The sequence below is a fragment of the Bubalus bubalis genome, chromosome 5 (assembly GCF_019923935.1).
Source record: "Bubalus bubalis isolate 160015118507 breed Murrah chromosome 5, NDDB_SH_1, whole genome shotgun sequence".
NCBI classification, from domain to species: Eukaryota; Metazoa; Chordata; class Mammalia; order Artiodactyla; family Bovidae; genus Bubalus; species Bubalus bubalis.
In genome coordinates this window covers 128,976,472-129,003,921 of record NC_059161.1, presented here as the reverse complement: position 1 = coordinate 129,003,921, position 27,450 = coordinate 128,976,472, and the positions used below count along the sequence as shown (strand labels likewise).

General features: G+C 58.7%; 1 protein-coding gene and 1 long non-coding RNA gene across 10 annotated transcripts; both read right to left on the bottom strand.

Moving 5' to 3' along the window:
* CTTN (cortactin) lies at positions 1 to 27,340 on the bottom strand. Of its 9 annotated transcripts, none has more exons than XM_025286878.3 (18): positions 27,184 to 27,340; positions 23,224 to 23,320; positions 21,158 to 21,244; positions 20,950 to 21,023; positions 18,988 to 19,117; positions 16,509 to 16,619; positions 15,382 to 15,436; positions 14,461 to 14,571; positions 12,041 to 12,151; positions 11,381 to 11,491; positions 10,532 to 10,642; positions 8,425 to 8,480; positions 6,497 to 6,566; positions 5,724 to 5,872; positions 4,114 to 4,203; positions 2,538 to 2,679; positions 1,810 to 1,881; positions 1 to 1,032 (listed from the first exon to the last, which is right to left on the bottom strand). In XM_025286878.3, exons 3-18 carry the CDS (start codon positions 21,242 to 21,244, stop codon positions 896 to 898), a joined length of 1,617 nt encoding a protein of 538 aa, XP_025142663.2. In that variant the 5' UTR covers positions 23,224 to 23,320; positions 27,184 to 27,340; the 3' UTR covers positions 1 to 895. The 9 variants fall into 9 exon arrangements, with proteins under 9 accessions (XP_025142663.2, XP_025142664.2, XP_025142668.2 ...); XM_025286879.3 differs by lacking the exon at positions 27,184 to 27,340 and adding an exon at positions 27,003 to 27,123; XM_025286883.3 differs by lacking the exon at positions 10,532 to 10,642.
* Positions 9,831 to 10,525, bottom strand: LOC123333830. Its single transcript, XR_006551448.1, has 2 exons — positions 10,019 to 10,525; positions 9,831 to 9,974 (listed from the first exon to the last, which is right to left on the bottom strand). It is a non-coding gene; the product is annotated as an uncharacterized LOC123333830 (long non-coding RNA).
* Positions 27,341 to 27,450: the final 110 nt, after the last annotated feature.

Here is a 27,450-nt window from a genome sequence, read left to right as displayed (position 1 = left end):
AAGTGGGTCAAAAAAAGTTTATTTTGAATATTTAATTTAAAAAAACCATACCTATGAGGTGTGCTACAGAAACTTAGATACAAGGATTGCATATAAAACCCAACCTAACCGTGGTAAAGCAAATGCACTTCAGGAAAGAAAACGTGTCTCTTGTGGTCACTGAGGTCCCAACACCCGAACAGTTCCACATGGTCACTCAGGAGGCTGCTGAGCAGGCCTCCCAGCCCCTCCCAGGGGACGGGCTCCCCACAGCAGCCCAGGAGAGCTCACGCTTGTTCGCTTCACATTCTCAGGCACGTCAATCTGTTACATTTTGCTGTCGTTTAACATGCTATTTTGGCAGAAAGAGTACTGCTCCCTTGATGGGAAGCGTTTCTGCGGTTCCCCGGGGGAAGGGACCTGCCTTCCCGCAGCATCCAGGACGAGAGGAGAAACGCGGGGCTTTGCAAAACCTAGCAACCACCGCAGGACTTTACAGCAAGAGCAGCGCCTCCACGAGACCAGAACGCTCCAGTGCTTTCTAGAGCTTTCCTGCAATGCTAACTTCCCATCAGGCCCTTCCCTCTTTCTCCAAACCCCCCAGGACGAGGCCCCCACCACAAGGGGTGGTCCTGCCTCCCGACAGCGAGGCATGGACAACCCGCACTCGGGACTGAAGGTCACCGAAGTGGCTCCACGCCACAGTCGATTTGGCAAAAAAAGAAAATACCTTAAATGCATAAAAACAATCAGCGGGTCCTCCAAGAAACATGATTACAATATATTAGCAAGTTCTGGGGCGTAAACATTTCCAAAAGCATCAGCAGAAGTATTAAATAGAAAAGCAGGAGTGCACATGCCCCTCCGCACCCTAAGAGGCGGCAGGCCTGGTGCGGCCATGGCGGGGGCGAGGCACCTACTGCCGGAGCTCCACGTAGTTGGCGGGGAAGAGCCCGTACCTGCCCTTGCACAGCCCGCGCCACCAGCCGTCATCAATCATCTCGATGTTGGTGATGATGTCGTCGGGGTCGAAGGAGATCTCATCGTCACCCGCTGCAGAGGAGGCCAGAGAGCAGTGCTCACCCTCAGTGTCTCTGGGTCAGCCAACCGCCAGGAGGAAGACCCGCCAGCAGCCTCTCGCGCTGGCAGCCTCACACGGAGGCTCTGCAGGGGTGCAGGGCGCTGGGGTGGAGGCTCGCGGGGGTGCAGGGTGCTGGGGTGGAGGCTCGCGGGGGTGGAGGGGTCCCGGCGCGCCCTGCTTAGGGAGGGCAGCTCTGCGCGCACGTGGCAGCCACAGAGACCCGGCCGAGCGCTTCACGCAAGGCCCTGAGCCGCGACCTCCCTGGGGCACAGTGGGCAACCGCCTGTCTGCCAACACAGGCTGGACACCTTATCCAGAAGATTTCACGTGCCATGGAACAACTAAACAACTAGGCCCCGACTACTGAAGCCCACAAGCTGCAGACTGAAGCCCGAGCGCCCTGGAGCCCACTCTCTGCAACAAGAGAAGCCACGACAATGAAAAGCCCTCACGTCAGAATGAAAAGTAGCTCCCGCTCCCCAGAACTGGAGAAAGCCCACACAGCTAAAAGATTCAGCACACACAAAAAAACCCTAACCCAGACCAGATGGAATGGGACTGAGAAAGATACAGAATTCCCTGCGTTATATCTGCAACTTTTCTATAACCTTGCAATTGTTTAAATATAAATTCTTCTTAAAAACTGTAAATAGCGTTCTGAGAGTCCTAACTCTTGAGAGAGGAGTTGCTGGAAGCCCCCAGTCCCGCACCCCCCCAGCCCTCCTTCTGGCCCACCAGCAGTTTCTCACCAGCCTGGTAGTCATAGAGGGCGATGGCAGTGATTCCAAGGTCGTTTTCATATTCATCATAGGCACCTTCCTCTAGAAGAGACCAGGGCCAAGTCAGAGAGAGAACCAGAGCTCCACGCTCACTCCCGGCAGACAGCCCTTCCCAAGGTCCGGGAGTCGCCAGTCGGGAGTCAGTGGCCCCAGGGCACCGAGAGCTGCCTGCCCCTCCTACCAACAAGAGGAGCCGCCCCAAGGAGCGAACCCACAGAGGGATCATCTGGGTTGAGACTGGGACAGTTGTTAGGGTATAATTTTTTAAATTTCAAATATTCAGCACTATTGTCAGGAAACGTCCGTGCCATGAACAAACGAACGGCGAGCCGTCATGCTTGGGGAGGTGAGCGCTCTGCCCTGGGCAGGTTCTCGTGCTGATTCCCATGTCACTCCCCGAGGGGGAATGGGCCCAGACATACAGAAGGGAACCCCACGCTCATCCACCCACTCCACCTTCAGGGTGCCAGGGATTTCCACCTTGTGACCTCTGGACACCGGGGCTTCCCCTTGGGAAAGACGACAGCAGGAGCCCGTCCTCCATGCCCACCCCCTCAGTGCCCCCCGCATGGGCAGGGGTCTCCCTGGAAGCCCCCGGGACTAGGGCCACAGCTGAGGTGGGGCAGCTCAGCCCGCGGGAAAGGGGAGGTTTGCAGAGGAAAAGCAGCGGAGGAGGCGTGATGCAGGAGGCCCCACACCTGCTCGATAGTGGCCCGGCGCCTCCGTGCTTTCATAGACGCCCTCCGAGACATAGGCCTCTGGGTACTCCGTGGTCTCCACGCTGTAGCCCTGCTCAGGCTCTCTGCTGGGGCTCGGCTCAGCCTGGAACGCGGCTGCGTCCTGGGGAGTCAAGGGCAAGTTCCCGTGGCCCCACCGCCCAGAGCCACGCGGAAACCTGGCAGCCCTGGCTGACACGGGACAGACACGGGGGGAGGCGGGTCACCCGCCGACGTCCTACGAGCACCTGCATCCTGACGGGGCCCCTCCCCAGGATCCCCTCTCACCCCGACCCCGAGTCCCACCATCACTAAGGACTTGCCAGCCACGAGAGACGCGCGTTCCTGGGGCAGGTCTGGCCTGCTCCCCTTCGGGCCCAGACCACCAAGGCACCCCAAACCCCCAGAGCCCCCAGCCCTATGAGGCTCTGACAACAGCTCCAGGGCGGCACCCCAGCCCTCCAGCTGGAGCAGGCGAGCCCGCGCATGGCAGGTGCCATCCCCACCAACACTGCGGAGGTGAGGCATGGGCGTGACCGCCAAGCCCGCACGAGAGCAAGGGGCGCTCTGCTGACAGCCCCAAGCCGACCGCCAGCCCGGCCAGGGTGCGCCTGGGGCACCCGCACAGGTCAGAGCGGCGAGGTGCCCACATGCAGCAGCTCTAGGAAGGGCCAGAAGTCAGGCCCCAGTCTTCCAGAGGGTGGCAAGGGTGCGGGCAGGCGGGCAGGAGGGCTGTACCTTGGCCAGACGCAGGAGCCCCTCGAGAGCTGAGCACAGCAGCGACAGGCTCCTGCTGGCAGCGCCCCCTGGAGGCGGGGGCACAGACCGGAGGGAAGGAGCTGCTGCGCTGGGGGCCCACCCTGAGCAGGTCAGTGGGGCGGGGGCGGCCTCCCCCACCAGCGCCCCCCACCCATCGGGTGATTCAGGCAGGCTGGCCCGGCTGTGGGGCATGCGGGGCGGGGGGGGCTTACACAGGGCCCCTTTCCATGGCATCAGTTATAAAACCCCACCCGCAAGGCCAGCCCCGCCCACAGCTCTCCCAACCCCTGACCCCTCCGAGTGAAACTAGTGTGTGCACCTGGGGCTCAGCAAGTCACCCTGAGAGGTGACATCTGAGGTGCTGCGGGAAGACGGGCGAGTGGACAGGACCCTGGGGCAGAGAGGGGACTCAAGCTTGGGGGTGTGGGTGTGCATGTGGGGGCCGAGCTGCTCTGGGAGAGGGGCCACAGGGGCCTTTGGCGGCAGGGTAGGGAGGTCGCTCAGTGACCAGGGATCAAAGGAGCAGGTCTTAGGAACCAAGGACTCTGGAGAAAGGGCCAGGGAGAGGGGAGCTGAGGAGTGGTGGCAGAGAGAGGGAGGGAAAGGGCAGACTTCCGGCTCCCGGTATCAGGAGACGCAGCGGGGCGGGGAAGGCAAGGGGTGCGAACCCCGCACATAGGAGGCCTGCTCTCTGGGTCGCCGACAAGCACAGGCAGAGACCCCATCCACAGGGCGCTGGGCTGGGAAGGGCGTCTCCAGGAGTCAGAGAGTCACTGGCAAACCCAATGACAACACCAACCTCATAGACGGGGCTCGATGGTGGTCTCTCCTGAGCCGGCTGGGGTGTGGGGGACGCGGGCGGAGTGGGCTTCTGGGCCCGGGCCTGCTCCTGAAACGCAGAGACACACAGTCAGCTCGTTCTCAGGCTGCCGGAGGAAGAAGCAAAGCTGCTTTGAAGCTAAAGTCGTCTGCACTAGCAGGACGGTCACAAGTCCCCCAGGTGCTGGAAACCCCGCGAAGAACACCCCCAGGCAGCGAGTGTCCTTGAAGGGCTGGAGACAGAGACATTCCTTCCCAGGGGCACGCTCGCTCGCAAGACCTGGCGGTCAGGCATCCACGGCCCCTGCCCAGCGATGCATGTGGTCCGTGTCCTGCCTCTGGAGTGCCGCTCACGGCCCAGAGGGCTCTGGAGCAACACTGTGCCGAGGGGGCTCACACAGGGAGGCGGTGGGACAGGGCTGGATGCAGCGAGGGACAACACGGCAGCAGGGACAGCAAGAGACTCTCAAAAGCAAAATCGAGGGACAACCGCCACCAGAAACCTCTCTTCTCAAGTCTTCCAACTCTTCCGCATCTTTCAGATCAGATTGCAGGGATTACACTCCCGAGTCATAAGAAGACGAAGGTGTTACATAAAAAGGAAACCAAACCACCAGAAAAATGCCTCAGCGTGTGGACCTACAACCAAGAAAAACTTACAAACGCCTAGCTAAAAACCTGAAGGAGAGAGAGCTTTGAGGTTCCTGGCAGTTAAGAACGATACAAGGTAATTATGAGTTTGCAGTTATCCGACTTCATCACATGTGACAAAGCGTGTGTCAGGGCGTCTGGAATCCCCGCCCAGCACTCCCTGCCACTGCGCAGTGCCTGCCTCCGCCCCCACCCTCCCCTGATGGGGTCTTCAGAGCCCCAACCACCCATGTCTGTGGGTCTAAATAAAGCCTTACGACCCATAAGACGCCACAAGCGTTACCGCAGATTCTGCCCTTCCTCACCACCCGGGTCTAGGGCTTCCACACCCGCTTCCCGGGCGAGGGCATGGCTGTGGCTCCCTGAGCTGATCTGCCTCCAGCCGCCCGGCTAGGGGGTGACAGACTGGCACAGAGCCATTGGACATCAGTCCACTCAGAAGGGTTTTAGGAGAAGGGCCGCCCCGTCCTTCTCACCTCTCACAGCTCCCATCTCTACTTTCCCTCGTGCAAAAAGTCTACAAAGAATCACAGAGCAACCTGCAGAGCCGGGCTCCAGAAGCAACAGAGACAAGAGCCCGCAGACTTGCTCCTTCACGGGGACTCCTCCTGTGTCCCGCAGCTTCCACCCAAGGAGGTGGCGGGCTCCCCAGGGGCATGGGTGGGGACAGAGTGCCAGGGAGACGTGTGGACACGGACTCAGCCGAGGGCGTGCGGGCTGCCCGCCGCACAGGGGAGGACAGGCGGGCAGTCACCCTGGGCTGGGTCAGCAGGGCTGTCGGGCAGGTCAGCTGTCCCACGTCTGGGGACAAGAACCTGGGCCATCTGTGCGGCTGAAACCGTCAGTGCGAGAAGGCGCTGTGCCTACAATAACCCCACGGACTGGAGACGGGCGAGCAGGGCCCGGGGCTCCCGGCCCCCCCGCGCCGCCCACACTCACATCCAGCTGCCGCCGCGCCGCCTCCTGCTCCTGCCGCTCCTGGGCCATCCTCTGCGCCCGCTCTGCCTCGGCCTTCCGCCGGTCCTCCTGTTCTTTCTCCTTCGCCAGGTTTTCAAAGTTCGCTCTGATGTTACTTGTTTTGCTGTTCACTACAGAGAAAGGAGAGACTTACCCAGAGTACCGCCGGCCATCGCCCCCACACCGGGCTGGCCCGGGGGCCCTTCCCCGGGACCCAGGCACCGACTGGCTGAGCAGGGACGCACCCCCTGGGCTGCCAGCCCAGCCTCCGCCAGGAACGAGCCTTCGCTGCTGTGTCTGCCGCACGTGCAGTGGGAACATGGGCACAGAGCCCTGCAACGGGAACATTTTCATGCTCCAAACATCACTACGCCCTTTACCACCAGACACGAGGAAGATACGCCCCTAGGGAGGCCCTCGATCAAACAGTCAGAAGCACTGACTCTGAGCTCCACCCCCATGATGTTTCCTGTGACGAAACAGGACGGCCGGGCACCCCTCAAGGACCCCGGCAGACGGGTGAGACACCTGCACCTGGGCGAGACGCAGGCCGATCTGACACTCCCTGGGGCGTGGTTTTCCCTGAATTTTGATTACAATGGGTAATCACCTGCTGTGCCCCAACCCACGGAGGACCAGGTTCTCCGTCCATGCTCCGCCGGCTCCTGTCAACCCTCCTCCCGCCCCAGCACCACCCTGCAACATCGCTGCACAAAACTTCTCCTGGGAAAGCCCTCAGGGCTGCCAGGACTCACCTGCTTCAACAGGGACAGTCTTCTGGTAAGACGAGGACACCGCGGCAACGTCCTCAAAGGTGGAGGCGTTCTGCCAAGACACGAGCGGGGGTCAGGAGGGCCCAGGTCCCCTCCCCTGCGGCCGGCAGAGTTGCTGAACCTGCACAGGTGCTAAGCCGGCCCCAGATCCTCCCGGGGAACCAGCCCGGGTCTAGAGATCTCACCAGTCCACACACTAACAGAGACATAGAAAGTGCACCAACTCACCCCGGCTGGTGACCCCAGAATCAGCGTCAGAGAAGAGACACATGTGTGGGGGAGTCAGCAGGGCCAAGGGTTTATAACAGTGAAAATCGCAGGAGTGTAAAGTGGCGAACACATGTTATCCACGCTCATCCAGACCCGCAGGACGCACAGCCCAGAGGTGAGCCCCAACGCCGCCCCCGACCACGGGCGACCTGAGACGCAGGTTCAACACAGCTTCATGGCAAGGGGTGTGTGTGTTGGGGAGCACATGGGAAATCTCTGCACCTTCCTCTCGAATTCGAGAAAACTGTTCAAAACGGGCAGAAAAACTAACATCCCATCTTCACGACCATAAACCCAGCATGTCTTCCTGAGTGCTCACCACCGAGGAGACCCAGTGTTTACAAGGGAGTCCAGAGGCCTCTGCTGTGCGGGGAGAGAACACAGCCTCCCCCCGCCCCCAGGATGGTCTCGGTGGCGCCCCCCACCCTTGCCAAGCGCCCTCCCAGCCTCCTCTCCCGCCGTCATCCCACAGACACGGCCTCTGCCCGCACACTCTGTAGGCCCCCACCCCACCAGCACTGCCTGCCCTACCTGGCAGCCCGCCCAGGCTGTCTCACCAGCCCTGCCTGCCCTCCCAGTTCCCCAGCCCAGCAGAAGCCCTGACAGCCACCTGGGAGGCCCTGCCCGCTCTGTCCCCCTCACCCCTTACACCCAGGGGCGTCAGCACCCACCTCCAGCCCCGGCTGGAAGCACGTGGTCAGACCACTGACGCCACCTCCTATCTGGGGCCACGGCCTGGCAGGTTCCCCGAGACCCACTCTCTACCCTGCGGCCAGGGGGCTGCTGGCTGCACACCCCAGCCGTATCCCACACATTTGCAGTGCCCGGTGTCCAGGCCCTCAGCACCCAGCCTCAGTGAGCGGCAGCTCTGCTTCCTCAGGACACCGCCTGCGGCCAGAGCCGCGTGCCCGGGGCCACACACGCTCAGGGGATGGGGCCCCAGGGGTCAGCCAGGAGTCTGGGGGAAGGGAACTCGGCGGGGACAGGCCCGCTCGTCCAGACTCCCACGGGCAGGGCAGCCGCAACCTCCAGCCACTGAGCCGACAGGTGCCTGGTGGGGGCGGCCCCGCACAGGTCGCAGGTCCGCCCCTCCGATGCCCTGGAGTTCAGACTAGACCCCCAACCATCTGACGTGCTGAGGGCTGGCTGACGGAGACCCTGAGACGGGTCAGGAGGGCGCCCCCGGGAGAGCCGAGAGCGGAGCCTGTGGCCACGCTGGCTCTGGGTGGACTGTCACAAGCCCTGCAGTGACAGCAACGTGGTGGAGCTGCCTTCTCCAAGACGCAGCCACCACCAGGCGGCCAGAGTAACCAAGGAGCTCCGCTCCCAGCGCGGCTCAAGCTCAGCACTTTCAGCACCAACAGCCACCTGGCCACGGGCCCCAGGCCCCGCTCTACAACACGACAGGGACCGTACCCACCCCACCGTGCAGCCTCGGAAGTCCAGGAGAGGACCCAGGGACACTGGAAGGGAAGCCCAGCGCTTGGGTCAGCTACCCCCACCGCCACGGGGATGACACACACCTGCCTGGGGGCTTTTCAAGATGTGCCAGGCATGCCCCCGGAGGCCAAAGACCACCACGGAACAGTGGCCGACCCCCAGCCCTCGGCAGGACACACCGAGCTAGGAGAACCACTCACCTTATCCATTCGGTCCTTCTGCACCCCGTACTTCCCGCCGAAGCCTTTGGAGTAGTCTGCAACGTGACGACATGGCACTCAGCCCCGGGCTGAGGACCAGCGGCCACCGACAGCAGGTGCATGCAGACGCGGACACCCCGGAAAGCGCACCCAGAGCAATGCAAGTGAGGACCCGGCACCCCGAGCCCTTGCCCGCGAGGCGAGTGTGCCTCCACCCGGGATCCCGGCGGCAAGCAGGGGAGGGCAAGGAAGCGGTGGGCATGCTCCGCGTGCTCCCGGGGCAAGGGTGCGGGCGCGGGCGGCAGGCAGGGCGCACCTCCCAGCACAGCCTCCACCCAGCCTCACCCGCTGCTGCCATCCTGCCCTATCCAGCTTTAAAGAGAGGCTCTGAGGCGCAGTTTCTCTCGTTCTTTTGAAAGAGAGAAAACTCCCATGGACGTCTATCAGCCCCACTCATGCCACAGCCACACAGGCCCACGAGACGGTCACAGCGCCGTGCAGCATCAACGCCACACACAGCCAAGGCCACGTCCATGTGGTGTGCGGGGTCAGCCCCAGGGGATTCGCTGCCTCCCTCCCTGAACACGGGCTGAGGGCCTCTCAGGACACAACACCCGGCCAACTGCGTGTCTGGGCCCTGAGGGAACTGCGCTGAGCATAAGCACATCTTCATCTGGACTCCCAGCACCACCCAGAACCCCTGTGATTCCGGCTTCCTGTACCTGAGCACACACCCAGACCCTCCTGTGATTCCGGTTTCCTGTGTGTGAGCACACACCCAGAACCCCTGTGATTCCGGCTTCCTGTACCTGAGCACACACCCAGACCCTCCTGTGATTCCAGCTTCCTGTGTGTGAGCACACACCCAGACCCTCCTGTGATTCTGGCTTCCTGTACGTGAACACACACCCAGACCCTCCTGTGATTCCAGCTTTCTGTGTGTGAGCACACACTCAGAACCTCCTGTGATTCCAGCTTCCTGTACGTGAACACACACCAAGACCCCCTGTGATTCCAGCTTCCTGAACCTGAGCACACACCCAGACCCTCCTGTGATTCTGGCTTCCTATATGTGAACACACACCCAGAACCCCTGTGATTCCAGCTTCCTGTGTGTGAGCACACACTCAGACCCTCCTGTGATTCCTGCTTCTGTGTGTGAGCACACACCCAGACCCTCCTGTGATTCTAGCTTCCTAAACCTGAGCACACACCCAGACCCTCCTGTGATTCCAGCTTCCTGTGTGTGAGCACACACCCATAACCTCCTGTGATTCCGGCTTTCTGAACCTGAGCACACACCCAGACCCTCCTGTGATTCCAGCTTCCTGTGTGTGAGCACACACCCAGACCCTCCTGTGATTCCAGCTTCCTGTGTGTGAGCACACACCCATAACCTCCTGTGATTCCGGCTTCCGGTATGTGAGCACACACCCAGACCCTGTGATTCCAGCTTCCTGAACCTGAGCACACACCAAACCCTCCTGTGATTCCAGCTTCCTGAACCTGAGCACATACCCAGACCCTCCTGTGATTCCAGCTTCCTGAACCTGAGCACACACCCAGACCCTCCTGTGATTCCAGCTTCCTGTACGTGAACACACACCCAGAACCCCTGTGATTCTAGCTTCCTGTACCTACTGTCTGCTTCGTTGTGAAGGAGTTACATGCAGACAGGGTCATCGAAAAACAAAACTCCAAAGAACACCCCCACAACTAAGACCCCCAAACCATGTGGACACGCCTGCCCTGTGCCCCTCTGGTCCAAGGCCAGTAATCACACTCAACCGAACACATTTCTCCCAGCCTCAGAGGCAGGAAGGCGGCTTATTCCAGTCACAGCACCCGTGTCAACAGCAAGAGCTGCCGGGGGAGGCCGAGGGAGGCCAGGCACCTGCAGTTCACACTCCCTTTTACCAAGCACACACCCCAGAGGTTACAGGTGAGAAAAAAGTGAGTGGGGAAGAGAGTGCGCAGGGGGCCTGCTCCGCAGAGCAGTGTGGGAGAGCCCAGCCCTGCGGTGACAGCGGTGACCAGGGGCCGAGCCTGAGGTCTGTGCTAAGCGGGGGCGCGGCAAGGGCAGGCTGGGGCTGGGAAGCAACTGTGCCTTGCTGGGACCCGTGCTTGGCCAGTTTCTCCTTGTAATCAAACCCCACAGCACAGGAGTCCTGCCTCTCGGACTGAACACCAAATCTGCCTCCGAAACCAGTCTTATAATCTGAAAATCCACAGGTGACCATGGAGAAAACAACCAAGAGAGGAAACAAGTTTGGTTAAAATCGTAGAAGGTTTGCAGGAATCAAACACATTGCTTCAAGAAAACGAGAGCCCTGTTGAGTGAGGGAGCCACAGAGCCAGCTCCTGGCATCACCAATGGTCACAAGGGGCTCAAGAGGTGGAAGGACAAATGAAATCTGAACGGGTCAGCCACGGCCCGAAAGCAGGCTAGGACCTGTCTGTGAGCTGGCTGGGAAGAGCCATGCCAGGCTCCGAGCTTCATCCAAGGGTCCTGCCTGCACTGCAGACAAGAGCACATGTCTCTGCACACGTGAAAGAGACATGTCACACACGTGGCCCGTCCCCAGCCCTGCGGCAGCCCCGCTCTGGACCCGCCGCCTGGGGAGGGCGTGAGCCGGGCTCTGGCAGCCACTCTCCCAAGGGGCACAACCCGCCTCCTGGCTGGGAGCACAGAGCCACCCCTTCAGCCACCCATGCGGGCAGAAGCAGCCCCTGGGAAACTGCAGCGGCAGCCGGGGCTCCAGGGCACCGAGGCCTCACCGCAACCCCCCAGGGGATCACTACAGGCGGACGGGTCTTTTCAAAGCCGAGGGAGGCACAGGGACCCTCCCCGCCCCCCAGGGAAGACACAACACACTGCAACCCAAGGACCGCAAGGCCCAGCGCATAGGAGCCTGTGAACAAATCTGAGCTCCGGAAGGTCGCGGGGGGAATGCACCTTTCTGGGACTCGTGCAGCTGGGGCTTCTCCTGGTGGTCCCATCCGAGGGCACACTTGTCCTGTCTGTCCGTCTGTACACCGAACTTCCCCCCGAAGCCTTTCACGTAGTCTGCAGACAACACAAAAGGCCACAATCAAGGATTAACAGGCAGCCTGCCTAACAGGGAGAAAGCACGTTTTTCACAAAGTTAAACACGCACAACTTGCTCAACCCGTCCTTGCTCCCGTGTGTGAGCTTGCTCCAGACCTTTGGTAAAACTTCCAGTGACCTTTGTTAAAAGGCCCTCCCCGTACCATAGCCAGGAAGTACCCTCAGCTACAACCTGGGTCTCCTGGATAAACAGAGATGGGACCCCACGAAGGAAGACCCAAAGCGTGCTGTTCAACCAGCACTGCGGAGCCCGCGGGGTCTCTTCCACACGCAGACGGGCGACTGGGGGGCCGCTGCCGCCCTGCTCCAGTGTCAGAGCTACAGGACGGCCGAGGGCTGGGCTCCTACGCTAACAGCGCTGGTCTGTACGTGCTGTTTTCAAGTTCCATGTTTAACACAGCGTCTGCCCTCAGGCCTCCGGGTCGTGTTCTGGTTCTCCGCGCCTGTTCTGATTGTTACCCGCACACTAAGAGCTGCCGGCTGGGGAAGGAGCTAAGCTGAGGCCACCTTTCTGGGACTCGTGCTTCTCGGTTTTGCCTTGATACTCGAAGCCGACGGCACTCTTATCCACCTTGTCCTTGTCGATGCCGTACTTGCCACCGAAACCTCTTGAGTAATCTGCGGACAAGAAAAAGCGCTGTCCACACACCAGCCGTGGGAACAGCAAGCATGCTGGTAACCTCAGCATTCTGGATGGAAGGACTGCTATCATTCCACTCAAAAAAACAAACCAAGGGGGCTTCCCTGGTGGCTCAGCGGTAAAGAATGCGCCTGCCATTGCGGGAGACATGGGTTGGATTCCAGGTCCGGGGAGATTTCACACCCTGCAGAGCACCTAAGCCTGTGCACCGCAACTACCGAGGCTCTGCTCTAGAGTCCGGAAACCTCCAGCTACTGAGCCCACACGCCCTAGAGCCTGCGCTCTGCGACAAGAGAAGCCACGGCACGGACAGGCCCGTGCAATCCCAACTAGAGCAGCCCCCTGCTTGCCGCAACCAGAGAAAAGTCCTCACAGCAACGAAGACCCAGTGCAGCCAAAAATAAATAAATCAAATTAAACAACCACCACCACCAGGGGGGCCTCCCTGGGGGTCCAGAGGCTTGAGACTCCACGCTCCCAAAGCAGGCAGCCCAGATTCAATCCCTGGTCAGAGATCTAGACTCCAAAAGTTGCAATAAGGATCCTAAATACGGCAACTAAGATCCAGAGCAATCAAATAAGTAAATAATTGAAAAAAAAAAAAAATCTTTAAGGCTAACTCTAAGATTGCAAATGTGGAAAACACTTAAAAGTATTATTTATATGCACAGAAGAACCGAAAAAAGTAGCACATATAGCGAATGAGTAACTCTCTCCTTTAGTCCAAAAGACGGCATGAAGACCAAGTTGACGTGAAGCTTCTGAAATCAAGGGTAAGCAACAGGAGCAGGCTTTTAGAAGGTCACTCTAGGCAGGGACTTCCTTGGCAGTCCCGGCAAAACCAATGCAGGGGGCATGGGTTCAATCCCTGGTCTGGGAAGATCCCACCCACCGCAGGGCAGTTAAGCCCGTGCGGCATGACTACCGAGCCTGCGTGCTGCTGCGGCTGAAGCCTGAGCGCCGAGAGCCCGCGCTCTGCAACAGGAGCAGACACCACAATGAGAAGCCTGTGAACCGCAACCAAGAACAGCCCCTGTTCACCGCAACTAGAGAAAGCCCGCGCAGAGCAAGGAAGGGCAGCAAAAATTAAACGAACACTAAGTCACCCTGCTTCCTCAACTACAGCAGAGACGAGATGGGGCACCTCCAAAGAGACAGCACCAACGTGGAGCACCTTCTAGGAACTCAAGTTCCGCTCAAGGCTAAGTCACCATAAATACTAGATAGCTGTTTCACACACAGCAGGCTCCGTCACAGACCCGTGAGCGGGGACTCAATCCCACCCGAGCAGGCCCAGAGCTGCCAAGGACAGCTGCGCTGCTCCAGGTGCTTCGCCTCTGCTCCCCAGGTTCCTGGAGGCGTAGCTATTCTTCTGCAAGGGCATCTGGGGAGAGTCTGGCAGAACGAACAGGATCCAACAGCGGGTCCTGAAGAGCATGTGCACACAGGGCACAGGCGGACACGTGTGTTCCCGGCACAGGGAGGGGCGGCCAGTGCCAGGGCAGGCGGGCCCTTGGGCAGAAGGGAAGCGACGCCCTCAGGTCCAGCAGCCCTTCCCTTGAGAGACGCCCAGTCATGGGTGCTGCCAGTGGTGGCTTTCACTTTTGATTCTTAAAATTCTGGAGATTTACGAATCTCCAGAGCTCTCAGTTTCTATGTCGCCAGTGATTCAAAAACTCGAGTGCACAGGCCAAATAAAACACACCATGCAGAGAAGCAGCCAACCTCACCCTCTGCAGCAGGGTCGAGTCGATGTGTCCAACTCCACACACGCGCACCTCAGTGGGCAGAGCGCTATAACTGACCTCCAACGGGGGCACCACGCGAAGGGAGGGTCAGGCCGGCCGCCAAGGACAGCCTGGCAGCATCCAGCAGACTTTTAAGTTCGACATGCTTGACTCAGCGACTCCACCACTAGAACTTATCTTTTAAATAACCACTCTCGTGCGTAAGACACAGGACAGGAATATTCACGGCAGTCAATTCTGAACATCCAAAACTGGAAATGAGCTCAACTCCACCTTCCAGAGAGGAACAGTTCAGGAACTACACAGTGTTCACACAGCGGAGGACTGAGCAGTCAGCGAAACGACGACAAACCCCCTACACCGACCAGGTAAGAACAGGGATGTCCAAACCCTTCAAGCTGAGAGAGCTGTATAAATAAAACATAAAGCGGCTGGCACAGGGAGAGGGAGCTCCCTGGGCTTGTGTCAGTAAACGCACGAGCGAGGAGGGGCCGCGGGTGCCGACAGTCAGTGGGGTGCACGACGACCCGCCCGCCCACCTCTCTGCGACCCGTGCTTCTCCGTCTCGCCCTGGTAGTCGAAGCCCACGGCGCTCTTGTCCACGCGGTCGGACTGCACGCCGTACTTGCCACCGAAACCACTCGAGTAGTCTGGGGAGACAGGGTGGCAGCAGGAAGAAGCGTGTCAGGGCAAAACGCCACTCCGCTTAAAGCAGCAGGAGTGAAGCGCAGCAGCAGTGCACCAGGAGACAAGGGCGCGCAAGAGGCAGCACGAGGAGCCGCCCGCCGTCAGACGGGGCGCGTCGTCTGGTGTCCCTGCAGTCTGGCCCCTTCCGACGACTGGAGGGCAGAGGTGAGCCACGGGCACACTTTGGAAAGTAACCATTCAAATAAAGCTCAGCGTGTGAAGAAAGGGACATGGCCACGTGCGTCTTTCTAGAAAAGACCGGAGCCCGCCAACACCCTGGGCTGGGTGGACCATACGGACCTGCCCTTAGAGCGCGCCCAGGCCGGCTACTTCCCTGGTCATCGGATGCCCTGCAAGAGGTGTAAGCAAACAAGCTCACAAAAAACACCTCAAGCGCTTTGAGGAAGCGATGTGCTTTCATTTCAGAAAGGGCTTACGAGTGAGCACAAGCTCATGAAGACCAGCCAGCACCGTGTTCACGACAGCTCGCACACCGTGCAAACATCAGCAACGAAACGGCTCTGGTCACTATCCTAAGGGGAGAGTCTGCTTTGCCAACCAAGCTTAAGAGCGAACTGCCCGAGGCAACGCTGCTCAGAGGAGGGAGAGGGAGGCAATAAGGAGACACAAGACGCCGCTGCCTGACGGGGACCCCGCCACACCACACCCCAGACACCTAAGGGGAGGGCAGTGTCCCGCCCCCTCCAGGTGAGGCCGCGAGGGACTCCTGCCCTTCAAAAGCAGGGGGGCTTTCTGCATCTGCCCCACCTCACCTTTCTGCGAGGCGTGTTTCTCGGTCTTCCCCTGGTACTCGAAGCCCACGGCAGACTGCAGTTACAGAAAAAGAGGAGATGCAGATTTCAATGTCTGGATCCACGACACATGACATTTTAAAAAACATGAAACAATGTTACTGGTACTTTTTTATTTTTTTATTTCCTAAGGAATGATGCTAAAGCTGAAACTCCAGTACTTTGGCCACCTCATGCGAAGAGTTGACTCACTGGAAAAGACTCTGATGCTGGGAGGGATTGGGGGCAGGAGGAGAAGGGGACGACAGAGGATGAGATGGCTGGATGGCATCACTGACTCGATGGACGTGAGTCTCAGTGAACTCCGGGAGTTGATGATGGACAGGGAGGCCTGGCGCGCTGCGGTTCATGGGGTCGCAAAGAGTCGGACACGACTGAGCGACGGAACTGAACTGCAGCTAATGCCCAAAGCACCAGTATTTTGAATTTGCACACCTTGAAACACTGAAGCCCAGGGGCCGCCCCAGACAATGAGCGAGGCAGCTCTCAATGCTACAACATAAAATGAGGGGGCTGCCGGCCCTGAGCCAGGGCCTCGGACCAGAGGAACAGCATCAGACACTCAGCACAGCCCTGGAAGCGCGTGTGAGGGGGACCCTCTGTCACTGTGACACAGGCAGGGACTGGGAGTCCCCACTGTCCCCTAGGACACACTGAAGGCCATCTCAGGGCCACTCGACGAGCAGGCACCAACATGGGGGTTTCTACAGCAACCAGGGGACAACCCTCTCGCCTCTCAAACAGCCAGTCATCTCAGAGCATCTGCGAAGGGGCGGGCGGGGCCTCAGGAGCCTGTGCTCGGGACCCCCCCCCCCCCCCCTTGCACCCCTACAGTCCGAGGCAACTCTGCGCCACTCCGAGCCACCGGCCTCAGGAGCCTGTGCTCGGGAACCCCCACCTTGCGTCCCCACAGTCCAAAGCACCTCTGTGCCACTCCGAGACGGTGGCCTTAGGAGCCTGTGCTCGGGACCCCCACCTTGCACCCCCACAGTCCGAGGCACCTCTGCGCCACTCCGAGACGCCCAGAGGACACCTGGAGCGAGCTCAGTCTACAAGGTGGGGCCGCCTGCCCACGCCACCTCACTCACCTGGTCCACTCTGTCCACCTGGACGCCAAACTTGCCTCCAAACCCCCGGACGGAGTCAACCTGTGAGCAGTGCTTGGAGAGCTTTGACTGATACTCGTGGCCGACAGCTGACTGGAACAGGGGCACAAGTGAAGCATTAGTCGCCCTCAAGCACTGCCCCACTGGACCCGCCCCCCGCCGAGGCAGCCTGCACTTCTGCTCGGTGTGGGTGACACAAACAAAACCACCCAACCTGGAAGCTGGCCAGGGGAGGTGACTCCAGGGGCATCACCATGCCCTCAGTCAGGTGTTCCTGAACCCTCTGCACACCAGGCTCCGCAGAAGTCGCCCAAACCCCAGCCACAGGGGGCTTCCTGAGGTGCCTGGGCGTGAAGAACCAGGAGGCCAGGCCCCAACCAGCACCACAGAGCCAGCAGCCCTCCAGTGACTCCTGAGACCGCTTCCAGAAAGCTGCCGGCAGTGATCAGCCTCCTCAGGTGGAACACTGTCAAAGCACGTGACCCAGGAATCAGGGCTCAAACCGGAACACAGAGGGCATGCTTCAGGCACACCGCACGGTCAGCGCCACTGCCTGCCACACAGCTCGCCCGCCCAGGTGTGCGGTGGGGCCTGCTGCCGGCTCAGCACCCCCGGTCAGGGAAGCGGGTCTGGTGGCCTCTGAAGGCCACATGCTGACCGAGCAGTCCACCCCGAGCTTTCCACTGCGTCAGCAAGCTGGAGCCTGCGGCCCACATCCACACCGAGGTTCTCTGTAAATAAAGCTTTCTGGAACATACCACATTTGTTCATTTACAGAAAATCTATGCCTAGCTTTGTGTCAAGACAATACAGCTAGTTCGGGAGCCGCCCGAGACCCTGTGGTGGCCAAGAAACTACCGTCTTCACAGCCTGAAGCCTGAGTGGCCCCGTGCTGCCGCAGTCGCCCAGGCCCGGCCCTCAGAGGAGCTTCCAGGCGCCCCCGGCAGAATGGACAGCGGTCACGGGCCTTTGTGGACACCGAGGACACAGGACAGGTGACCTACACGTGACCCAGCGCCGGGCGAGGCGGCGGCTCGTCCGAGCCCAGCTCCTCCCCAGGGAGCCACCCCCACCTTGGCCCTCCTACAATCCAGCGAGGGGCCTGCCAGCGTACTACCAACTCCTCTCCTGCTTGTTTATCTGTAACTTCAGCGGCAGGGTTCAGGGTCCAATCCCCACGGGGTCGCCACCAGCGCTGGCAGCTAGCTCTGCAGGCAGCTTAGCGCACGCTCTTCCACAGCCAGGGAGCAAAGCAGGCTTTACTTTCCAGTCCGGAGCTGCTCCTTTCCCTCCCTCCCAGCGGGATCTGATGCCCACAGCTAACAGCTGATCCAGAGCCCCGCAGCCTCGGAAAACCTGCGGCAGAGACCACCCACCTGCAGCTTCAGGGGTCTCACCCAGAAAACATCAACAAGGTTACAGGGAGGCAGCAGCACGCGCAAAGGATCCCCCAGCGTGCCTCTTCGTCACTAAGAAGTCAGAACTGTTCCAAAAATACGGCCAGAGTGAAAGCTTAGCGATTCTCCCAACTTTCTAATCAAAACAGCTTTCTCCCCCAGGTTGGCCTTGGTCTTACACTGACGAGACCCTATTTCTAATCAAACAGTCAGCACCAGGCAGAGCACTGCAGGAAGCAGGGGCGACACTCTGGTCGTGGGGGGCGCCCCTCTCTCAAGCAGGTGCTGGCCCACGAGTGTGACCAGCCCTGTCATTCCGGGCTGAGTCTGATCCGGGCACAAGGGGGACGGGGTGGAATCACAGAGGAACCCGCCCCCAGCTGACTCCTCAGCACAGCGTTAAGGCAGACACCTCGAGCTGCCCAACCTGGGAGACGCGCGCCCGCGTCGCTGCACGCGCAGCACGCCTGCCCCGTCTGCTGTCCTCTCTGCCGGGCGGACTCGGCCCCCAGCTGATCCAGCCCCTTCTCCGAATACCAGCAAAGGGTGCGGCTCTGTTCAGCTTCAGTCCCACCTCCTCAGACCTGCCTGTCCTCAGCCTGGTGGGCCAGGGTCTCCTCTGAAGGTCACCAAGTGTGGAAGGACAGCAGTCAGATGGCTGCTTCTAGCCTCGACGTGAAAGCAGGCGCTGAAGCTCGGCTCTGGGCTGCAGATGGGAGCCGCTAAGGCTGCAGCCTGAACCACAGGTGACGCCCAGGCGGCACGCCAGCCGCCTGCAGGCCTCCGTTCTGGTCAGAGCTGGCCTCTGGGAGGGCCTTATCTCCAGCTCCAGGACTCCCAGCACACCATTCCCTCCCCAGCAACTCAGAAACTGAAGAGAGCTTCCAGAAACCGCAGCCCTTCTCAGCTAAGCTCAATTGAGAGAGGGTGACTTCTGGCAAATCTCATCCTCAACAAGTGGACTCCCAACTTTTCAATGGAGGGGGAGGGCTGAGTGACAACCCTGCTGACCCTGGCGAGCTCAAACACGCCAGGACCCTGACACCACGTGGGCTGGCACTCACCTTGTCCATCCTGTCCTGCTCCACGCCAAACTTCCCTCCGTAGCCGTGCGAGGCTTTGGGTCCCGTTTCCAGCTCCTTCTCCTTGAGGGTCTGGTGTTCTTGAAACACATTCTCCCGCAGCTTGTGGATGCTTGGAGGGAAGAGATGAAAGACAAACAAATCAGTCAGACAGACTGCCAAGACATGCGTCTGGGCTTTCTGAGAGGACAGACAAGGACGTCATCTCTGCAATCTGTGAGGTTTTGTTCCCCAGTGGCTCCCCAGCCCGGCCTCCCTTGTGTTCACTTTACTGCACCTCCAGCTGCCCTCAACTCCAGCACTTCTCAGAGTCAGATACAGGTTAATGGGGAAAAAAAAGCAAGTCTGAGCACACACAGTGAGTCATCTCCAAGTCCCACAGAAGCTGGGCTACGACATGGACGGCATTTCACCAAGTGGAGGACAGCTCCTCGGGTTCACCAGACACCTGACCCGGGACAGCCAGCTCCGTAAACGTCACCAGAGGCAAACGGGAGACAAAGCCCACAGGCACACACCCGGACGACCCTAGGCCAGGAGCCCAGAGATGTGGAATATTCAGACGGCTTCTCGCTACGTGAAGCACCCCGGCTTTCCATTCAAAGGTGAAGTGAGAGGCTTTCAGAACTTAAAATGTAAAAGCCACTTTCACTTTAAGTGCTAGGAGCCGCGGGACAGATCACCAGATGCAGCCAGAACCAGGCAGGCCGGGCAGCTGTCACCCAGGGCTGCCGAGGGCCACCTCACACCACAGCCACATCTCCACATCCGGACGGCAATCCCAGACGTGCGGCTCAGAACACCACAACCAGGCCTGGCCACCTCCCGAGCCACTGACGAGCTGGGGAAGAAGACCAGCCCCCAAGCACCGTTGGAGGGACCTCAGGCACCGAAAGCAGTCCTGCCTTGGGTGTTCTCTGAATTCTAACCCACCCACAGGCTGCCTGACCAGAGAGAGTTCTCTTCTTCTCCAATCTGCCCTCCCCAACGTGTTCTGAAACCACGGGGGACAGCAGGGCTAAGAGGCCTAGATGACAAAACCAGGTCAGCAGCCAGCCTGACCCCAGAGCAGGGAACCCGAGGCAGCTCCCAGCACCAGCTCCTCCAACCGGTCCCAGGCCCTTCTCCGAAGAGCTGCGAGGTGGTGGGCTCAGCGAGCCAGGGAGGGAGGAACACTTGTGTCTAAAATGCCCACACTGCAGACTTCACCCACTTTTCTGGATGAACGGCTGAACCCTTCTCAGCCAAGAGGAGCTTCATTTCACTGCAGAGATCTTAGAGCCAAGACCAGCGCTCTGTGAACGACCCAAGCGGTCACAACCAGGGCAGGGGAGCACACATCTGCACTGAGGCCCGCGCAGCCGGAAATAAAAGTCTGAGCACATTCTCAAAGGCCCTTTTAGCTACACCTCCCAACAAGAAAACAAGCTGCCCCGGAGGTGGCGAGTTAAGACTGGCCAAGTCAGGGACAATCCCTGCTTCTTGCAGTTCTCCTATCTCGACCTTCACGAGAACAAGAAGTTCAGGACTCAGCTCAGGGTATCCAACTGACAACAACAGAATAACACTGCAACAAAATAATACAAATTAAGGAGGAGTGTTTCTGATCTAGTCTTCAAAGACAGCCCATGCTTTAGAAACCTCCCATCTGCAGAGAGAACAACTTAGGTAACTATGTTCCTGGATGAAAATCACAAGCTTAAAAACCAGACTGGAGAATTAAAAGTAGAGCAGACACCGGCAATGAGAATTTTAAACCACTGAGCGCGTCTGTGCAGATGCACACACGCATACACGTCAGGCCTCATTCTCACCTCCTGTGTGCACTACAAGGGACCAAACAACGCAGAGGCAGGGCCTCAGGCTAACCGGCGGGGAGCGGGCCCCCTCACCCCTCACGGTTCACAATGTCTCTGTCGCACAAAGGTCGAGAACGTCTCTTACTTGATGTGCTCCTGGTGCCCGGATCCTTGCACGGTTTTGGCCCCCCATCTCTGCTCTTTCTCACTTACGTCATTCTGAAAAGGAAAATAAAGAACGAGTACACCCCCACACCCTGGACTGTGAAACAGCCCCCACCCCTCACCAAACCAAAAACCTGGGAGGACCCACTTCAGGAGACAGGAGGGGTGGGCAGACTGGCGGCTCCTACCACAAAATCGGGGTCGGTCTCCCAGTCGTCGGCTCCCCCATCGTCCGGGGTGATGGACACGGTGTGGCCGGCTGAGGCTTTCCACATCTGGAAGAGCAGCGCTGAGGGTCACAGCCGCTGGCAGAGCCCTGCCCAGGGGCCCACAGATGCTCTGCCCAGGACCCCACAGGGAGGGGGGGCAGCTACGTGCTCAAGAGGGCCACTCGTGGGACTTCCCTGGGGGTCCGGCAGCTAAGACCCCCAGCTCCCCATGCCAGGGGCCCAGGTTCAATCCCCGGTCAGGGAACTAGATTCCTGCAGGCCATGACCAAGACCTGGCGCAGCCGAATAGACTTTTTTTTTCTTTTTTTAAAAAAAAAAGGTCACTCATAATCCCCGTGCCTGAGTGACACCGGAAGGATCAAAAGAAACCTAACACGGGAGCTCTAACACTGCAGCCAAAGGGCAGAAGCACGGGAGAGAGATTCCAGGCTTCAACTCAAGGGAGGAAACTGGGAAATAAACAAAGCCACGTGTGCTACTTCACTCAATGGGACCCTCCCGGCTAAGTCTCCCGACAACAGTGGGAAGACACTATCTCCAACCGTAAGGTCTGCTCTATTTTATCACAATTTTTATTTCAAAGCATCCATTTTGACTTAAAAATAATTACTGGAAACCTAACAATGATTTTCTTAACTTAAGACTCTGACAAGTCATTCAATCAGTCAAGGGCTGCTTTGCCATCTGCTTGGGGAGACGCAGGGCACACAGAATGCCAACTTCTGTGTCGGGCAGCCCCGAGGCAGACCACCCTGCCTCCTCAGCAGGCCGAAACTCTAACTTATCGGCTCAGAGAAAAATGACCCAGCCTCACAGCCGAGCCACACTGCTCTCTTCCTAACTACAAAGGCAAAATCTAGTCTTTCAGGATTTCAAAAGAAAGTGATGAGAAAAATGGTTTTGTTCTCCCCAGAAGTCCCCATAAAACTGCTCCCAGGCCAGGAAGCAACTGAAGGCTTGTTTTCATGCAACCAGAAGCCCACACCCTGGTGTCTGAGCTGAGGACACTGCCCATCTCGCATGGTGGGGCCACACTCCCTGTGCTCTGTGTGGACTCAGACAGGACAAGAGCCTTTCACAGGCCTGAGAACCCCCAGCCGGGTCCACCTGCACCCCTGGCTCTGCGAGGTCACAAGTCCAAGGTGGTGGCAGGGGGATCAAGGGGCACAGCTCTCAGATTCCCAGACTGGAGTCCTGCCAAGTCACCTGGGCAGGGAACCATGAGCCACCAGGCAGGCAGGACCAACACAGTCCCCTGGACACTGTCCCACCGGGACCCTTGCTCCCCTCTAATTAGGTGAAGCAAGGCAGGGAGCGCCCTGACGCAAACTGCTTTGAACACAGTCTTCGAGAGGCAACAGACCAGGCTCAGCTGCAGCAGGAACCACCAGCGTGCCCATTCACAGATTGAGACACAGCTGCCTGAAAGCCAAACGCTCTGCCAGAAGTCTCTGCCTCCCCGAGTGAAGACTGCCCATGGCACCACACTGGCCTGAGAAGGGGCCGCCCACCCACAGGACTCCAGTTGCCTATGGTCTCCTCAGCCAGTGAGGGGACGGCCAGTCATGCAGAAGGACAGGGTCTCCAACGAGACTCACTCCCCACCCAAGGCCAAGGTGAAAGCCACGTCCTGGCCTATGGCTTCTCCACACTGGCGGCGCAGAAGTCGCAGGGCCCACTCTCCACCTGTCTCTCTGGAAGCCAGCCTCACTCGTGGGCAGGTGAGTACTGGCCGGCTCGCACCAGCATCATGGCTATGGGCTCCCCAACCCCATGGAAGAGGAAGAAGGGGCCAGGGGGCTGCCAGGGGTCCTCCACTCCAGGGTCGTGTGCAATCCCCTCCGCTTTCTATACCACAGGCAACACCAAAATTGACTTTATTTTTCAAATAAGAAAATTTCCTCCCAGAAAATTATCGTCCCTATCTCTGCACACGTAGGGAGAGAACACCCCTCGCTCTCCTTGTCAAAGGGGTTTCCCTGACTGCGCAGTGGAGCACATGAGCACGCTCATGGTGCACAAACCTTTCTTCTCCACGTGCAGACGCGAGACGCTCACAAAACTCTGCTGAAAACGCAGTAATCCAACGAGGAATTCCCAGGCATTGGGGAGAGCTTCTGTCTGTAAAAATGTTAAGAGTAAAAAGCTCAGAAGGATATGTGCTGACAGGCACCCTGGGCAAATCTCTGTGTGCTGAGGTCCTTTTAGAATAGCTCTGAAATCCTCCCCAACACAACAAGGTTTTATAAAGAAATGTGAGAAGAGGGTGGGAAGATTTCCATTTCCCTAACTGAAGAGTTCAGCTGACTTGCAGCCACAGTGAGAGACCACAGGAAATAAAAAAGTTCTGAACTATTTACAACTGTACGAAGTTTCTTCTTAACGCAGACAGAAATCATTGCCTCAACTGCTAGCGTACATTTTTGTTTGCTAAAATCCTGAGAGCTTTCCATTTCTGGTTCATCCTAATTGTGCAATAACATTCTATTACTCTGGGTGGGTGGGTGGGTGTGTGTGTGTGTGTGGGTGTGTGTGTGTGTATAGGGCTTCCCCAGTAGCTCAGACAGTAAAGAAGCTGCCTGCAATGCGGGAGACCTAGGTTCGAGCCCTGGATGGGGAAGATTCCCCAGCAAAAGGAATGGCAACCCACTCTAATATTCTTGCAGACAGAATTCCTGGACAGATTAGCCTCATGGGCTACAGTCCATGGGGTCACAGAGTCGGACGTGACTGAGTGACTAGCACTCTCACACTTTCATATATATATGTACACATGAGAAGCACTCCCCAGGGGATGGTGACATGGCAGGGCTAGAACTCAGAGCAGTGACAGCTATCAGAACGTGAAGAACGGTGACTCGGGGAGCAAAGGAGAAGCAAGCTGCGTCTCTAACAAACGGGTAGGGTTACTTCATAAGACCAAGACTCCAATTCTGCAACCCACCAGCTCAGCAGCTCTTCCCTCAGACCACAGGACAGCCCTGACTAGACATAGCACTGCTAGACACGACAGATGACTGGAATCCCCTTGTTCCCCAGAACAGACCAGCCACAGGCACACACTGTCTGTGCTGACGTGTGGCCTGGCATGCATTAGCAATCAGAGAGAAGATGCTCTGCTGGCCTTCCTCAATTCTGCCTTTAGAAATCCTAAATTGTGTAGGTTGCTTAGTACATTCTGGGTACCGCAGTTATCATCCAGCATCTATGAAAATCTTCCCAAGAGTAGGCTGAAATCTATAATAATCTATTCCCTCTCAATATTTTTAATTTAAAAAAAATCATGAAAATAACTCTGAAAAACTGAAGGCCTATTTTTTTTTTTTTTTGATCCAAAGATAATGCCTCTGGACCCCTACCTACCTCATACCACACACAATAATTAACTGGGGGAAAAAATGGATCAAAAAACCTAAGTGTCTGAACTAAAACTATTGAATTCTTAGAAAAAAACAAGCATAGATTCTCATTACCTTGAATTTGACAACAGACTTTGGATGTGACACAAAAGCACAAGCGAAAACAGAAAAAAGTAAATCGGGACAAAAATTTTACACTTTTTGCTTCAAAAGACACCCATCAAAGTGAACACAATTTACAGAATGAGAGACACTGTTTCCAAATCACCTATCCAGAATACATAAAGAACTCTAACAAGTCAATAATAAACAGGACAATTAACCACATTTTTAAATGGTGAAAGGATCCGAACAGACATTTCTCCAAAGACATACAAATGGATGATACGCTCCTGAAAAGACAGTATCACTAACCATCAAGGGAATGCGTATCAAAGCTGACCTGAGATGCCATTCCACACATTCTAAGGTGGCTACCAAAAAACAAACAAGTTTGGGGAGGGTGTGCAGAAATCAGAAGGCTCTTATGCTGCTGGTGGAAACCTAAGATGAAACAATCTGGCAGTTCTTCAAAAGGTTAAACACAGAGGTGCCATATATCCCAGCAACTCCACTCCTAGGTATACAGAAAACGTATTCACAGAGCATCACTCCTAACAGCCCAAAGTGAAAATAACCCAATATCCTTGTGACACGAGGCATGATAGGCACGCGGCAGGTGGTCTATCCGTTCAGTGGAATGTTACTAATGTCTGACGATAGAAGGAGTGAAGTACTGACACCCCCTACAACATCAACGACTGAAAAATCTTACACTAAGTGAAAGAAGCCGGACACAGAAGACCATGTATTATACAGGCCCATTTCTGTGAGTGGCCAGATCTGCTAAGTCTACAGAGAGAAAAAGGAGACTAGCAGCTGCCTAGTGTTGGGGGTGAGGGAACCCGATAAGGTTTCTCTGAGGAGATGATACCACGCTGAGTTAGCCATCTATTCGCCCACCCTCTCCATTGTAGCAGAGAAAACAGGTCTCACAAGGCCCACTCTCCACACCACCATTACTCAGAGGACTCCCCTCTCCCCTGCCTCCTGCACAGTGAAGACAAGACCCCTGATGGACAAGGGCCCAGGACGGGCACACTGCAACACAGGGCAGACCCCTGGGCTCCCAACTGTCTCTCTCAACCGTGCGCTTACCCAGCCCCTGCTGCACTGTACCGACCAAAGATCTGAATCACCAATGACTCCCAAGTTAAGTTTTTTACAGATCTGTCTCTCAAATGCTTCAAATAAAAGGTCCTGGGGCACACTGCAGTTACGAGGGGGTGTGGAGCAGAGCATAAAGGACAACCCCGCACACCCCTCCTCGCTCCTCTTTCGGTCTGGGAACACTTTCCACCCCGAGAGGCGCGGGCCAGCCTCTGGCACCAGCGCGGTGACTCACCCGCCGTCAGGCCCTGCCCAGCGCCGGCCAGAGGGGCGGCGGGGCAATCACGCGGTCGGCCCCAGCGGGTTAAGCCCCCACGGAGCTCCGGAGGCCAGGTCACAGCGGAGCCCAGAGGGGCGCTCGCCCGGGACGCCTCGAAGCTCCGTCCAGCGGGAAGTGGGTTCCGCACCCCCGCTCCCCCGGGCCCGACGCGGCCGGATTCCACGGGAAGGAAGCCCTGTCCCCTTCGCCCCAGACCCTCTGCAGGAGCACCCAGCTTGCACGAGAGTGACTCCCTTCCAGGTGACTTCCAGCTCGCACCCAGAGGAGGGGCTGTTCCCAATCCAGAGCCGCTCAACTCTGCTGCCGCGCCGGTCGCTGCATTTCCACTGACCTGATTGCAACATCTCCCCGTAGGTGTGGGCCGGGGAGCTGGGAGCGAGCGGCCCGCCCTGCCCTTGGGAGACCCCGGCCCCTCCCCCTCGGCCCTCCGCCCCCTGACCTCTCCCGAGTCCAGGACCCCCGCTTCCGGTAGGGCTCCTCTCTGTCCCTAGACCCTTTCGGCTCTCCGCCCCGTCCCCCTAACCCTCCAGGTCCTGGGACCCCCTCCCCGGCGGTCCCCGCTCTTCCCAGAACCCTCTGGGCCCTTGTCCCCCTTCCCTTAAACACTCGGGGCCCGGCCTCTCCCCTCCCCGGCCCCCTGCCCCTTCCTCCCGACCCCCAGGTCCTGCACCCGTCCTGTAGGGCCCCTCTCCTATCCTAGACGCCCCCCTCAACCTTCTGGCCCCTTCTTCCCAGAAGCCCGGAGATCCTCCCCTCAGGCCCCGGACTCTCCTCCCAAGCCCCCTCAGGACCGCGTGCCCTGACCCCTCAAGCCCTGACCCCTACCCCTTCCCCCAGCCCGCCCCTCTTTCTCCGACCTCATCCCCCTCCCCAGGACTTCCCTCGGGCCCGGCCCCTTCCCCTCAGCCCCCGGCCCCTTCCCTCAGCCCCCGGCCCGCCCATCCCCTTCTCCGACCTCGGCCCCCAGTCCGGGAAAGCCTCGCCCGCGCTCCCCCCGCGCGCGAAACCGCGAGCGGAAATGCGGCGAGACCGCCGCGGCCGCCGCTTCCTTCCCGTTTCGGGACGTGGCTGCGCCTGGGGACCGCAGCTGGGGAACCAGCCCGCTCCCCCGCCCGGCGAAGGCCGAGCCCGCTCACCGCCGCCTGGGGTCGGTCCGGTCCGGCTCGGCACTGCCCAGCCTCCGCCCCGCCCGCAGCTCCCAGGCGCCCCGCTCCACTTCCGGTTCCGCGGACGGGGGCGGGGCCGCATCCGGGTCCCGGAGGTTCCGCCCCCGCCGGCACGCCCCCGCCCCCGCCGGCACGCCCCGCCCCGCCGGGTCCGCGGATCCTGCGGCCTCCCTTGTCCACGTGGCGCCGGCAGTGCCCACCGCTGGCGCAGGCGCGATCTCCGCCCGGTGCCCGCCT

What these genes read in the sequence shown, in the direction of transcription:
- CTTN (XM_025286878.3), bottom strand. Translation starts at nt 21,244, where the DNA reads ATGTGGAAAGCCTCAGCCGGCCACACCGTGTCCATCACCCCGGACGAT. An exon ending in GAAGCACGAGTCCCAGAAAG is followed by an intron (nt 11,492 to 12,040) that starts GTGGCCTCAGCT and finishes TGTTGTCTGCAG; the next exon opens with ACTACGTGAAAGGCTTCGGG. An exon ending in GCTGCACGAGTCCCAGAAAG is followed by an intron (nt 10,643 to 11,380) that starts GTGCATTCCCCC and finishes GTGGATTTTCAG; the next exon opens with ATTATAAGACTGGTTTCGGA.